Source organism: Eptatretus burgeri, chromosome 5, assembly GCF_056783735.1.
Source record: "Eptatretus burgeri isolate ZD-2024b chromosome 5, Ebu_testis_v1, whole genome shotgun sequence".
Lineage (NCBI taxonomy): Eukaryota > Metazoa > Chordata > Myxini > Myxiniformes > Myxinidae > Eptatretus > Eptatretus burgeri.
In genome coordinates, this window is record NC_140965.1 from 22930500 (window position 1) to 22945684 (window position 15185).

The following is a 15185-nucleotide window of genomic DNA, read 5'->3' on the forward strand; positions in this document are numbered from 1 at the left end:
TGGGTGGAGGGAAGGATGGGTGGAGGGAAGGAAAGTGGAGGGAAGGATGGGTGAAGGGAGGGAAGTGAAGGGATGGATGGGTGGGTGGAGGGAAGGAAAGTAAAGGGTAGGATGGATGGAGGGAGGGAAAGTGAAGGGATGGATGGGTGGAGGGAAGGGAAGTGGAGGGAAGGGAAGTGAAGGGAAGGATGGGCGGAAGGAAGGAAAGTGAAGGGATGGCTGGGTGGAGGGAAGGGAAGGGATGGACGTGTGGAGGGAAGGGATGGACTTGTGGAGGGATGGATGGGTGGAGGGAAGGGAATTGAAGGGATGGATGGGTGGAGGGAAAGGAAGGGATGAATGGTTGGAGAGAAGGGAAGGGATGAATGGGTGGAGAGAAGGGAAGGGATGGATGGGTGGAGGGACAGGAAAGACGGGTGGAGGGACGGGATGGACGCAAATGCAGTTGTGAATTTCCAAGAGCACCGCTCAAACTTGTTTTTTCAAAATTTGATATTGATGGAGAAAAGTAAAATTAATGAATCGACTTCAACAATAATTATTCGACAGTTTCCTCCACTATTAGCAATATGGCTTACGCAGCAACAAGGCAGACACGGACGCATGCAAGCAAACAGCCATTATAGATAAACAATCCCAAGTTGTACAACTTAGAAAGACACCAAGAGCTTGCCTTCAGTTCTTGCTTCTTCCTCCTCCTCCTCCTCTTCTTCTTCCTCCTCCTCCTCTTCCTCCTCATCATCTTCATCATCATCTCTTCTCTGCACACCATCATCCTCTTCGGTTGTCTCATCCTCGTGGGAACCATCCCCATATTCATCTTGTTGTGCAACACGCCGCTTCTGCTTTACACGCGAGTACATGTCCGTGGTCTCCTCCTGGACAAGCCACAGACCATCGACTCAGGGAGGAGTCGAGCGGGTCAACATCAACAAAGACAAATATTGTGGCACTGACCGTCAACAAATTGAAGACTGTTATTTTTAACTGTTATTAGTATGTTGGCTGAGGTGCAGCTCAACAAACATTTTACAAAACCGTCCCATTATTACAATCAACACAATTGCAACCAATTCTCTTAATTGCAATTCAACATATGTAACTAAAAAATAATTTTACCACCTCTGCTTCTGACCTATTTTCCAAAGAAAAGTTTGCCCCAAGATGGAATACTGCTCCCAGATTTGGGGTGGAGTGACTACATTTGTATTGAATGCTCTTGATCAAGTACAGGCCAAAGCTTTTCAGCTTGTGGGTGAAAACTCACCACCAGCCTTCAAACCCAAGCCCAGTGCAGAGCAGTATAGTCTATCCTTCTTCTACCATTATTATCATGTACATTATCCAGCAGAGCCACAAGCTGTAGTCCCCCCCCCCACCCCAATTGATGATTAGTCATGGCTCCACTCGCTTGATTTCGGCTAATCACCCTTACTGTGTGGGGTGGGTGAAGGAGACTATGGACCTTACACCTCTCCTGTAACATTCAACAAAATAAACGAATAAAATCCAATTGTACAACAACCTGTTGGAAGCTAGAGAAAATCCAACTAAGACAAAATATACCAAATGGCCATTTCCCACCCCAAGCCCTATCAATTATGCCTCACCCTTACAGGCATCTCGCTCGACCCGGGACTCACGTCCTCGGTATCATGCCAGATGCGAAGCCTTTCGAGCTCGCGTGCACAGCGGTTACGGTGCAGGTTGCTTTCTCTCTCACTCCCAATCTTCTCCATCTCCTGCAAAACTGCCTCTGCAGTACTACGAGTGTGAAACGGCAAGACATTACTGTTATATCACTGTTCATCAGCATGCAACATATATTTTGAAATCAGAAAATAGGAACCAAAAATAACAACCAAAAACGTGTGTGTGTGTGTGTGAAATATATATATATATATATATATATATATATATATATATATATATATATATATATATATATATATATATATATATATATATATATATATATATATATATATATATATAGTTACACAAGCCGATAGGCGACATGGGTGATCGCTATATTGGGTAGTCGATGTAGTCAAAACAAAATTCTCAAAAAAAAAAAGATTTTTTTTTCTACCCTTATTATCAGTATTTCCATCAATATGTTTGTCTGTCTGTTGGCTGCTCTTCTAGCACCCTTATTCTGGACATTTCTATCTGTCTGTCTGTCCACGAAACTTTGGTCAAGCCTAGGGGCTAAACCACTCAACCGATTCCAATGAAATTTGGTAGGTAGGACCAATATTTCTGGGAATCGTGTGCTTTCGAATATGGGACCCTGGGCCCTAGCAACGGCATAACAACGGCCCTTTAAAGTCGTCAAAAAAATCGAAAAAAATAAATCGAAAAATTGAAGCTTAGAGTTCTGTGCGCAATCTATCTAGCTCCCTTCATGCCAATTTGCAGCCCAAACAAGAAATATTTGTCGTAGGAGATAGGTTTTGGGCGAGTACATGTCGAACATTTCAGAAACGGTTAATTGTGAATATCTCTAAGAGAAAGTCGGATTTTGATGAAACTTGGGTGAAATGTGTACAATGTGGCTAGCATGTACACAAAAATGAATGGTTGCTCGGCTCACCTCCGTTGCTTAGCAACAGCTAAAATACTTTATCATACATCGTACACTTATTGTGGACTGTACAAAAAAAATCAATACCTCCGAAACTGGACCTCCGAGGGACCTGTTTTTTATGTGCCCAAGGAGAATGTCTTACAGCATCATATAAAAAAATAAAATCTTTAGCGAATAGATAAATGGAATTACCAGGGCTGCCATTTGTTAGTCTCTTTGGAAACATGCCTGAAATTTCACAAGGCGGGTTTCTGGGCGCAAACTAAGAGGGCTGTGATAATCATATTTATTGTGCTAAATTGATTGATAGCATGTACATGAATATCGGCTAGTCGCGTCGGCCAGCTTTTCATCTCGAGCGAGCAGCCATGTAGCCTACTGGCTTGTAATTGCATACTAGTCATAGTTTTTGACGGATCGGGCTGAAAATTTTTGACAAAGAGTTTGATTATAGTGCGCATAAAAGCGTGGAAGCCGATTTTTGATTTTCGGGAAAAAAAAAAAAATCGGATTTTTTTTATTTCAACGTCCCGTTGCTAGGCAACGGTAGCGTCCATAGCAACGGTGCTCAAAAGCGTACAACTCGATCCTGGTATGAACCCACCAGTCAAGTTTCATCAAAATCGGTGGACTCCTCTGGCCTCCAGAGCTGTCCATTACATACAAACAGACAGACAGACATACAGATAGAAGGAAAACCTGAGAATAATGGTAGTCTAGTGACCACCCAAAATTATATTATATATATATATATATATATATATATATATATATATATATATATATATATATATATATATATATATATATATATATATATATATATTCCCATATAAACATGATAAAAATAATAATGTTTACAGCAATGTAGCATTTCAAACTTAAGATTTTCAAATTTGTCACGTATATGAATTGTTAAGGGATATACAGTAAAATGCTGTTTTACGCACATTTGCTTTCCATATATCGTGCCTTCTGAAAGCATTCCCACCCCTTGACTTTTTCATATCTTGTGCGTTTTGTTCTGAGAGAAGTGAGAAAATACTTATTTTGGGGGGCAAACCCCCAGTAAAACCTCTTGGACCCGGATTTTTCTCATGCCGTGAACAAACTTTGGTACATCACGGGTGATGAAGGCTGTGGCCAAGTTTCATCAGAATTCTGTGTGGAGTTTCTGAGAAGAAAGCAAATACCTATTTTGGGGGTACAACCACCCCCCCAACCCCCGTAGATCCCCTTAGATCTCGATTTTTCTTTTAAAAAAAGTGTGAACAAACTCTAGTTCTGTTCTTACATATGGCAACTTGGCTGCTGGGTAGCTATCATTTCTTGGAGCGCAGCTGTGCCGCTGATGCTGTGCCCCCTCTCTACCAGTACACTGAAACTCATTTCGCTGACCTCAGAAGAATGACCGGCTGAGTCAATCCCATCTAGTGTTGATTCAGTGGAAAATAGGGCTCAAACTCAGGATCCTAGGATCCCAAGCCAGCCACCCTAATCACTAAGCGAACACCAGTCTTGCACAAACTCTGGTACATCATGGGTGGTGAAGGTTGTGGTCAAGTTTCATTGAAATCGTGTGTATGGTTTAGGAGAAGAAATAAAATAACTCTTTTGGGGAGGCAACACCCTCAGACACCAATTTTTTTTTAATGCTGTGAAGAAACTTCGATATATCACGGGCGATGAAGGTTGCAATCAAGTTTCATCGGAATTGCATGTGCAGTTTCTGAGAAGAAAGCAAATACCTATTTTGCTGGGCAACCCAACCCCCCATCGGGTCCGATTTTTTGTTTTTAATGCCGTGAACAAACTTTGGTACATACCCGGTGATGAAGGTTGTGGTCAAGTTTCATCAAAATTGTGTGTGTAGTTTCAGAGAAGAAGTTGCAAGTGTTTGTGGATGGATGGAAGGACGTACGATGGGCCATCCCATAATCTCCCGGAACTACATTCCAAGTGAACGAACACTGAACAACAAATTTCAAAAATTTTTTTTTACTGGAGATGTGTAAAGTGATTAAGACTAATTTGGGTACGCTGATTTCAAAAATCATAACCGTTTTGCTGTATCACGTCAGGATTTTCAGGAACAGAAATATTCCCATTGCCTAGAAGTCAGGATTTCAATGAAATTTACATATGTCTTTAACATGTCTATTTCGTACAATTGTTGTTAACTTGTGTTATATTTCTTTCTTTCAGATAAAGATGAGTAGGCGTTCCTGTACCAATCATCCTGACAACTTCTGTTATGTCTGTGGTCGGTATACCAAAAAAGATCAACAGCGAAGTATATCTACAGCAGTGAAAATGAAGGCCGCCTACTTTCACTACTTCGGGTGTAAGGTGGGGGACCAAGAACAGAGCTGGGCACCACACATCTGCTGCACAAGCTGTCACACAACCTTGACTCCGTGGTTGGTGGGCAAGCGCGCGAGCATGCCATTTGCGGTGCCCATGATATGGCGTGAGCCGCAGAATCATCATGATGATTGTTATTTCTGCTGCACAAGCATCGCCGGCTTCAACAAGAAGAATAAAGGTCACATCAAGTACGCTGACTGCGTCTCTGCTCGTAAACCTGTGCCTCATGATGACGAGAACCCCGTTCCAACACCTCCAGCTGATCAGAACATAGCTGTAAGCAGTGGTGAAGAGGATGGTGATGATGAACCTTTTGAACCCGACACTCAAGAATCACAACTTCTGAACCAGGGAGACTTAAATTATCTTGTAAGAGATCTCTCGCTGTCAAAGGCGAAGGCAGAGCTGCTTGGATCAAGGCTGCAGCAGTGGAATCTACTTGAACCTAACACCAAGATATCCTTGTTCAGAGCACGTCACAGAGACATGGCTGAGTTCTTTGAGATGGAAGACACGATGACATTCTGCAGTGACATCAACGGTCTGTTGAAAGAACTTGGGTGTAATCACGATCCTGCAGACTGGCGCCTCTTCATCGACTCGGGGAAGAACAGCTTGAAGGCTGTTTTGCTCCACAATGGCAACGAGAAACCATCAGTCCCACTGGCTCACGCGTTCGGCATGACAGAGACCTATGAGACTATGCGGCAGCTGCTTGATTCCATAAAGTACAATGACTTCAACTGGCACATCTGTGGAGACTTGAAAGTGGTGGCGCTGTTGTTAGGGCTGCAGTCAGGCTACACGAAATACATGTGCTTCCTTTGTCTCTGGGATAGCAGAGACGACAAGAATCACTGGACGAAGAAAGATTGGGAAGAGCGAAAAGAGCATGTACCTGGTCGACACAACGTGAAGCATGTCGCCCTTGTCGACCCAGCCAAGGTTTTCCTTCCACCACTCCACATAAAGCTCGGCTTGATGAAAAGTTTTGTACGGGCAATGGATCTGAATGGGCGTGGGTTTTTATACCTCAAGGAAAAGTTTGGCAACACCTTGTCGGAGGCCAAGATCAAGGCTGGTGTCTTTGTTGGACCGCAAATCCGACAGATTATGAAGGACGAAACTTTTCCGACAACTCTAAACCCCAAAGAGCTGGCAGCGTGGAGGAGCTTCAAAGCTGTGACGGACAACTTCTTGGGGAACGAGCGCGCGGACAACTATGAAGAAATAGTGCAGCAGCTGCTGGAGTCCTTCAGGAAACTTGGCTCCAGGATGTCCCTGAAAATCCATTTCCTACACCAGCACCTGAACTTCTTCCCTGACAACTTGGGAGCAGTCTCGGACGAGCACGGCGAGCGATTCCACCAAGAGATTTCACTCATGGAGACGCGTTACCAAGGGCGGCACAACCCGAACATGATGGGCGATTTCTGCTGGTTCCTGCATCGTGAAACTGACACAGAGCAGCACAAACGCAAAGCCAAATGCCTAAAGCATTTTTTATTACATTCTAGTGGAGTTTTTCTGTAATTTCTATAATTTTGAAGCATTCATGATGAAATAAATGAATAAATGAATTTTTGTAAATTTCATCGAAATCCTGACTTCTAGGCAATGGGAATATTTCTGTTACTGAAAATCTTGACGTGATACAGCAAAACGGTTATGATTTTTGAAATCAGCGTACCCAAATTAGTCTAAATCACTTTACACATCTCCAGTAAAAAAATTTTGTTGTTCAGTGTAATCAATCATAACTTTTGATAAGGATGAGCTTGAACCTTGATTTTGTTGTCTAATCATAGGTTTTTGAGTGTGTCCAATTCATTAAAAGGTATATAAAAAAAATTCCTCTGGTCGGTGTCACATGACCAGAACCCAATATGGCCACCACACATAATAGGGGGAATTTTCAAATAATCATAACTTCTTCAATACAAAAGTGGCAAGAAAACATAGCCATCTCAAACAACCCACTCTTTACATTTTTACCCCCCTCCCCCCTCATTGATTTCCGTCCCTCACACCCTGACACTATCCTCACCACAATGCCCTATTTTCAGAGGTCTCTGCAGGACTTGGGTATGGCTGCAATTAACTTCACGGTAGATATGCAACTGTACGTGGTTGCAATCCAGATCAAGTGGGCAGATCCTTCATGCTGGAAGTCTGTTGTGCTCAGGCCTGGTGGAATAAATATCCTGATGTCGTTTCATCGTTGTATTGGTCATCTCATGAAAGGCACAGGGCTGGATGTTCTCATTTCTGCTGTTTACAATGGGTTGGGAAATATCATGAATGGAAAGTCGTGGGTCAAGGCGATGCAGGCATTCCGGATGGTGACCTCTGTCTTGCTTGAGCACTTTCTTCAGGAGGGCATAAAAAAAATCTTCCCAGAGATGGAGGCATATATTGAGAGAGCCAGAGGCCATACGATGGCAAGGCAGTGGGTGGACTGCCTCGTAAAAACCACTCGCATTGCTCACGTTTCTTCACGTGGAGGGGGGAGGATGGGAACTGGCTGCTGCATAAATATTGTCTGGAGAGGATGGTGCCAAATGTCTTTGCTGCTGGGCATGAGCATTACGCTAGATTCATCACATGGCATTTGATGTGATGAATGGCACAAAGTGCCACTGAGCTGCGCGCCTCCGATCACACATACGTACGTGTCTTGTGGAGTAAGAGGAAGTAAATTATGGAGAAAAGCAAGTAGAGCCATAGAATCTTTCATTACATGGATTCTACGTCCTTGGTTTCAGGAGGAATGGATGCCGCACAGCGTATGTATGGAATTATTGCTGTTGCTCGGTTCATAATCAATAAGCTTCTTCTATGTTTTATTTTTTTTAGTCGATGTGTTCTCTGGCTCACAATGGAAAATGGAAAAAAAAAAAAAAAAACACACACACACACACACACACACACACACACACACACACACACACACACACACACACACACACACACACACACACACACACACACACACACACACACACACACACACACACACACACACACACACACACACACACACACACACACACACACACACACACACACACACACACACACTGAATGGACATCGAGACTGAGCGTCACTGTGGTGCTTACTGCTACTCTCAGTGCATGCGTGCTTCACTTTGCAGGGTTGCCAGATTTGAAAAGTGGAAATATCGTATTGGAACCTCAAAATTATAGTATCTTCAGAAATATCATACGATTCCCACAAAGCACATGAAAAGAATTGTTTTTAACGGGTGTTAACCCACAATGCACAGCGACATTTCAATTTGCAACCGTTGACCATCGTAGATTCGGCACGTCATTCGAGAAACTGTCATTCCCGTTACTTCCTGGTTTTTCCCTTCCTGTGCACAGCCTTTGCTGTGGTCGTTTTTTCCCGTATGAATGCATCAATGCATGAGAGTTATATAATAACACTTTAGCTATATAAACAGCCTTAATGAGGAAGTCACTCTTCAAAGTAATTGACAAAGTTTTAAACTCTTTTAATAAGTTTTTATGCGTCAGGTTTGATAGATCATTCTTTTCTAAAAAGAAATACTCAAGTTTTCATTGTTTTAATCAGCAGAAGTTTAAGTATGATGTTAATTATATTATATTTAATACTTTTGTGTCTTTTTGTGGGATAATATTTCAACAGGTTCAGAATATTCACATGGGTGGGAATTGCAGCCCCCGACTGGAGGACGTTTTTATTAATTTGTGTGAATTTTCATTCATGCAGAAACTGATGGAGGAGAAAAATTTTTTAGGATGAGCTAAAATATCTCATACATATTGTTATATAGATGATATTTGTGTGGTTAACTATAATATTTTTGATAGGCAGCTACACAAGATTTATCCAGATAGCCTGATTGAAACAGGAGTGGTAATGATTGTAGAGTTGCTGCATACCTGGATGTGTTGGTTAGAGTTGGACAGAATGGTTTTAGTACAAGTGTATATCATAAAGTTGATGATTTCAGTTTCCCAGTAGTCTTGTACACCTTTACAAGTAGCAATGTACCAATTAAAATGGGTTACAATGTCTTTTCATCTCATTCATAGATTTGCAAGAATTTGTTCAGTGAAGGATGATTTTGTGGAACGTGCTGAGAAGGTTTTCTCCATCATATTAAACAGAGGATATTTGGCTAATTGTTTGATCAGGCCTTGTGAGAATGTCTTTTGACTTCATTGTCACCTGTATTTTAAGTTTGGTTGGTTTTTGTGTGAACAAGATCCTATTGCATTGCATTTGATATAATAATGTTGTGTTTGTGGGGTAGATGGAGGAATTCCATCGTAGGATTGAAAAGAGTAGCATGGTTTGTGGACGAGCAGGAGACATCTCGATGCAATTTAAGTAGGGAAACACTGTCAGCTTCAGTTGTTACGTGTCACCGCACTGGGGGGGGGGGTGCTGTTTTAATTAGGTAGGGATCAAGGCCAATTTCTCCCAGTATGTGATTGCCCCCTATGACCTTTTCCAATGTTTTTGCATTTACAAGACCGGTGATAAAAAGGAATCACATCCTTAAAACAACAACAGAACCGACCATTCCAAGGAGGTAAAAATCCCGCCTCCAAGAATGACAACTAACAAACCAAGCCCCTGGGGTAAATGATAGATGGGCATGAGGTCAGAAGGTTCGGGGGGAGAGGAGAGTGTGTGAGGTATGCAATTGGAGGCAAAAGGATCTAGCTCACTGGCTTCCCCTCGACACAGTGAAGAAGGCTGCACGATTCTCGGGTTCGTGCTGAGGTGAATTGTTCACGTGATGGAGCAAAACGCAAGCCATTGACTGTTTGGTGGAGTCGTGAAGTGTGTATGTTTCTGAAGAGGGAAGAAGAGCGTGCCTCGATACCTTATCACGGGGCCTCAGAAATTATCTCGTCATATGGTCGAGCAGGAAGATGAGCGATTGTTGTGAACAAACCTAGTGCAAGAGAGGAATGGTCGGCATATTCGCTCGTGAAAAGAAACTGTACGGTGATTTCTGGGCCCTTAGCATTGGATTACTGTCCGTGCGGATGACCTCCCATGCATGACCGCAGAGAGTGCCTTGGTGCCATTTTGCAGCTTCCCGCGCAGGACGACGCGGTTTGATCATCAAGCTCTAAAATACCATCTCTGTACGAAACTCAGTGCCAGAACAAAGGAGGGATTTTTCTTTTGTTTTATCTTTTCCCCTTGTCCGTTTTTGTAACTGTGTGTAGAGGTTCCTCAACTTCAGGCTGTAGATTACCTCACGTTTCATTACCTCATGCTTCGATTTATTTTCATCATTCCACTTTGATTTATTCCTCTGATGAATACTTCAATTATGTCCATTAGGAATGGTCGGCATATTCTATTTATTAAGATTACTTGTGTCTGTCTATTCATTGTGGTTTGAGAAAAAACCCTTGTCCTCCGGCCTGGTGAACACCTCTGGTACGCATCTTTGCCGACCTCCATCCCCCGCGCTATAATCTCCAAGGATCACATGTTTGCCTCCAAGGTAGAACCGTTCGGCTATCCATCCAGGTCAGTTTTAACCGGCATGGACACGACAATTATAATGAATTATTTTAGTGAGCCAAGTTCTTTAATTAATATTATTGGTGAAACACAATTTATTTTTATTACTTATTTATTTTTTAAAGAAGAAGGCGCTTCAAACCAAAAGTAAAAACTCGATCGACTCTGCTAATTTGAGCAAAAAAGCGAGAGCTAACCCGTCTCCGGAAACGTTTCACCAGCTTCACAGCCGGCTTCCTCGGGCACAATAGATCACGAGCCCCGGCAAATAAATAAGCAGGAGATAACGAGTCATATCATGAGGTGGGAACGCTCAGCTGGAGCATCCCACAGAGGTACATGGTACACATACAGACCTTTACATGGTTAGGTTAGGGATTTTTCTCCTCACGCATCTATGCGTCTGTGTCTCTGTCTCTGTCTCATCTTCTGTGGATGCATAAAGAAGAACGTTACTGACTCACAATCCCATTTTCCTCTGGCACGACACCGCATTCCCCACATTGCACTACATCACACCTCCCATTCCCACATCTTAGACACCACCAGTGTTCCTCCCACCTACCTCTCCCTAAGCTTTCTGGGTTGCGTTGGTCTGCCGACCGTGCGAGGGATTGAGAGGTCGTTTACCCTCACCTGCTTTCTTTCTCTCTGGGCTATCTAATTGTGTGTGTGTGTGTGTGTGTGTGTGTGTGTGTGTGTGTGTGTGTGTGTGTGTGTGTGTGTGTGTGTGTGTGTGTGTGTGTGTGTGTGTGTGTGCGCACGCGCAAGATGGTGCCTGTCCTAGCATAAATTAAGATTGTAGAAGCTATAATGGGATAACTCTGCTCTGTGTATGCTTTTGTAAGATTGCTTGTCTTTTGCCGCACCCCACAAATTAAAAACGCACCCAAAACGCCAAGCAGGAGGATCTTTAACGTGGAAGGAAAACACGTCCGAAGCGTTTGGAATCCGAGTCAATCATTTATTCCACCCACGATCGAACAACCCTCTTGTTTTTCTTCCGGTTGTACCTGGTTTTGGAAAACCCCTGATCAACTACTGCTCAAGAATATTTACAGATTGTAACATGAAAATGATGCCGCTCCAGATCGCAATGGCACACAAGTTTGTGAGACCACTGAAGAAGAATTCTCCCGAGAGATAAATAGAAGTTCCGTCTCGGTGATAACTCAAGCAGTCTTCGATAGCTGTTAAAAATCGCCCACGAGGGATGAATGAATGTCACAGCCTTCCATTCTGATCGTGGAAACCCAGCCTTTTCCTTTTTACAATTTTCTCCGTCGTCTTATAAACACAAACTCTCTGTATTTTCATTCCAAACATCATCATTCCAATCACAAATTTATACTACACTATTAAAATAACAAAATAAAATGTAAACAAACACTCATGATGTAAACTAATATAAATACCATTCAAACTTGATCACCAATACAGACGAATCTGCCGGCGAGGAAAGACGGACACGCAACACCCACATACACACGGTCTCCTGCCTGGCAGATATCAAGTAACGGCAACGCGCTTGCAAGCTTTTGTACTGGGCTAACTTCTACAAAAATAGCTCATAATAGCGAACGCAGTGAGCTTCATACTTAACGCGTGCACATGAGAGAATAGGAAACAACAATAACAACAACAACAACAACACAATACCCCTGGCTATTTGGAATCCGTGTCGTTAGCAATGACCTTTTGCTTCCGGTTGTTGTTAAACGCTGTGCGGTGTATAAACACGATTGGGTTTTATTTCTATCTTGTGAATATTACTTAACACGTGCACATGAGAGAATAGAAAACAACAAAAAATACAATACCCTGGCAATTGTGAATCCGTATCGTTGGCTATGACCATTTTGCTTCTGTTTTTTTTTGCTTCTGGTTTTTTTTTTTGTTTCTGGTTTTTGTCATGGGGAATGATGCATGCCAGGAGATCATGACCGGAAGTGTTTATTCATTTATTCAATTATTTTTTTCCCAAAGTTAATTTTATACTTCCGAAAGTGATTTTTTCATGACAGGAAGTGCTTATTTTGTATTTAACATTACCGGGAGTGATTTTGAAACTCTTTCTGGAACTTTTAATTTCTTTTATTCTTGACCAGAAGTGATCGTTTATTTATTTATTTATTCAATTATTTTTTTCCCAAAGTTAATTTTAATAAAGATATCTCCCGGATCATCAAAAAATATTTTTAAATCATGATTTACATTATTTGATCGCTGATCCTGAATCCAGGCCGAAGTAACCGGAAATTGCGTCAAAATCATCAGCTGTGCGGTGCTTACATGTACCACGGTATAGTTAGTAAGTATACAGTTGTGAACAAGTTTTATGTAAAGTCAGAAGTGAATGTAAGAAGAATTCTACGTTCGCTTCTAGGCTTTGCCTATTCCATATTAAAAATTACCATGGGAGAAGTTCACATCATCGTTGGTCATTATGCGTTATTTCATCAACATTGCACCCCATCGGGATGAAATGGGTTAATTAACGAATCAGCATATCGAAATAGCACCTCATGCCCTTATAATCGCGGCATGCCTTTCTGATGAAAAACATACAGAAACCTCCGTATGGGCCGTTACAAAAATACGGGCTTCCAGAAAATACAGGAAGAGTTTCACCCATGCTTTAAGTTTGTACGTTATTTTTTTCAAGATGCTTGAGGTCCACAAATGGGTTAAAGCAGGAATTTGTAATTTTAAAATACATGAAAACAAACACGACATCATGAAGATAACACTGAAGCTTTCGTGCTGTACTTCTCAAGTGGAGCAGTACAATGCAGATATTTCCAAGATATTAAGCCGAGGTCGAACTACAATGCATTTATGTACGTTAGAAGCAACCTTCATCCATTCCATGGACCCGACATTGTGTCGACAAAAGGAATTTGTACATTCTCGTAATCTATTTCAACACAGAAAGATTACAGGGATTTCTCCGACAATCGGAGGTAATTCCACGAATGGTACGTGATCTCGGGCAACTCTGCTCCAGCCAATGGGAACCAAGATAGCGGTAACGGAATCAACCAATGGGAGTTCGGAATCTGATTGACGTCACTTCGGTGTTATCTTCATTATGTCGTGTTTGTTTTCATGCATTTTAAAATTTTGTAGGACCAACCATCTGTTCAATTTGTAATTTGTTCAGGGTGCCGGCGATACCTAGCCTACCCTTCGCGAAGGACACCGTGGGATCTTTAATGTCCATCACCTTATGCAGACAGGTAGGACATCCAGTTCAACGTCTATCCGAGGGATGGCGCACACACATTGATGAACCATCCTGCCTGGGAGACAGCAGGGTGACAGTTTGTAGCTGGGCCGAGATTCGAACCAAGGCTCGACACCTCAGAGGTGAGCGTGCATACCTCTAGGCCATCCAGCCGTCTACTGTGCAGCTGATCATCTGTAAATTTCACCAGAATTGATGTTTGCATTTACCACGAATGTAATGATTATCGATTGCGCTGCCACCTTCATTGTACAGATATTGGTTACAGACTACAAAGACAGGTATCATCAAAAATAATTTTAAAGTATAAAGTGGATTACTTTCACCTTTTTCTGCACCTAGAAGATATAAAGTAGAAAGATATGTAGAGTAGACTTAATAATGTATTTAACTATTACTCTGCCTTTTATAAACAAAAGGCCAGATCAAATTTGAAGTATCATCATCTTTCAAATTAATGAATTTGAAGAGTGGACAATTCTTCTCCCAAGTAGTTTTATGAATGTACATTTTTCCAAGGACAAGTATTAAAAGTACACATTATGTCTGACGTCACGTTCTCATGGTTTCTTACAAACTCCACAATATGAAAGCTCCACTATAAGCGTTTTGAATGGCACGTGCAAATAGATTCTTCAACAGTTCTTGCCACTCATATTTCAAGTTTCTTGCACAAAACTTCATCATACCCCTCCAGATAACCAGCTGTACCAACTTACTTGCTCACAAACTGGTCCTCAATCAGTAAGGATTGGTTGAGCGTGGAATAGCGACACTGGCGAACCCGCTTGCTTCTCCGCACTGCCACATGGCCTGGACCGTTGACCAGGCCGAAGCGTGCGATTCCAGATGCCTTTGCCTTCTGGTTCATTAGGTCAAGGCGAGAACAGTCCACCGAGCCCAAATCACTCAATTCTGATGAAGAACCATGGCAAAGAAAAAAAATTCAGAGGAAACAAATGACTCGATTAGCAATTAGAGCTCAATGCCTTGAAAAAACAGAAGATATAATTGCAATTGTGATTATAGTAATAATCATGCTATATATAATTTGAGAAGTATCTAGCAGGTCAGTCAGGGCAGCACTGTTTATTGATGACCTGAGCATCCCAAATTATATTCAAGATGGTGCTGGCTCTGCCAGGTGGGCAGCGGTTTAGAAGTGAGGTCCGGCTAGGAAGTTTGAATGTGGGGATCAATGGAGGGGAGAGGGGTCGAGGTGGTGGAGATGATGCAAAGGAGGTTGGAAATGTTGTGTGTGCAGGAGACCAAATGGAAAGGAGACAAGGCAAGGAGGTCGGTCGGAGGATACAAGATTTTGCACGTGGATGGGGATGGAAGGATGAATGGTGTGGGAATAATAGCACTGGAAGAGATCAGCAAGCAGGTTGTCAGAGTGTAAATATGGGAGGGATGGATAGTTATGGCATGGGTGGTGATAC

The 15185-nt window shown here is 42.3% G+C and overlaps 1 protein-coding gene across 18 annotated transcripts in view; it reads right to left on the bottom strand.

Moving 5' to 3' along the window:
• LOC147026056 (ATPase family AAA domain-containing protein 2-like) overlaps positions 1-15185 on the bottom strand; it is a 138367-nt gene that overhangs the window by 85708 nt on the left and 37474 nt on the right. For 9 of the 18 annotated variants that reach the window (XM_085881078.1, XM_085881063.1, XM_085881072.1 and 6 more), the window contains 3 exons: positions 14463-14658; positions 1611-1764; positions 674-878 (listed from right to left, as the gene is read on the bottom strand). In XM_085881078.1, coding sequence (XP_085737204.1) covers positions 674-878; positions 1611-1764; positions 14463-14658 — 555 coding nt within the window. The remainder of the gene's footprint in view (positions 1-673; positions 879-1610; positions 1765-14462; positions 14659-15185) is intronic. The other 9 variants (XM_085881076.1, XM_085881075.1, XM_085881077.1 and 6 more) reach the window with 6 other exon arrangements.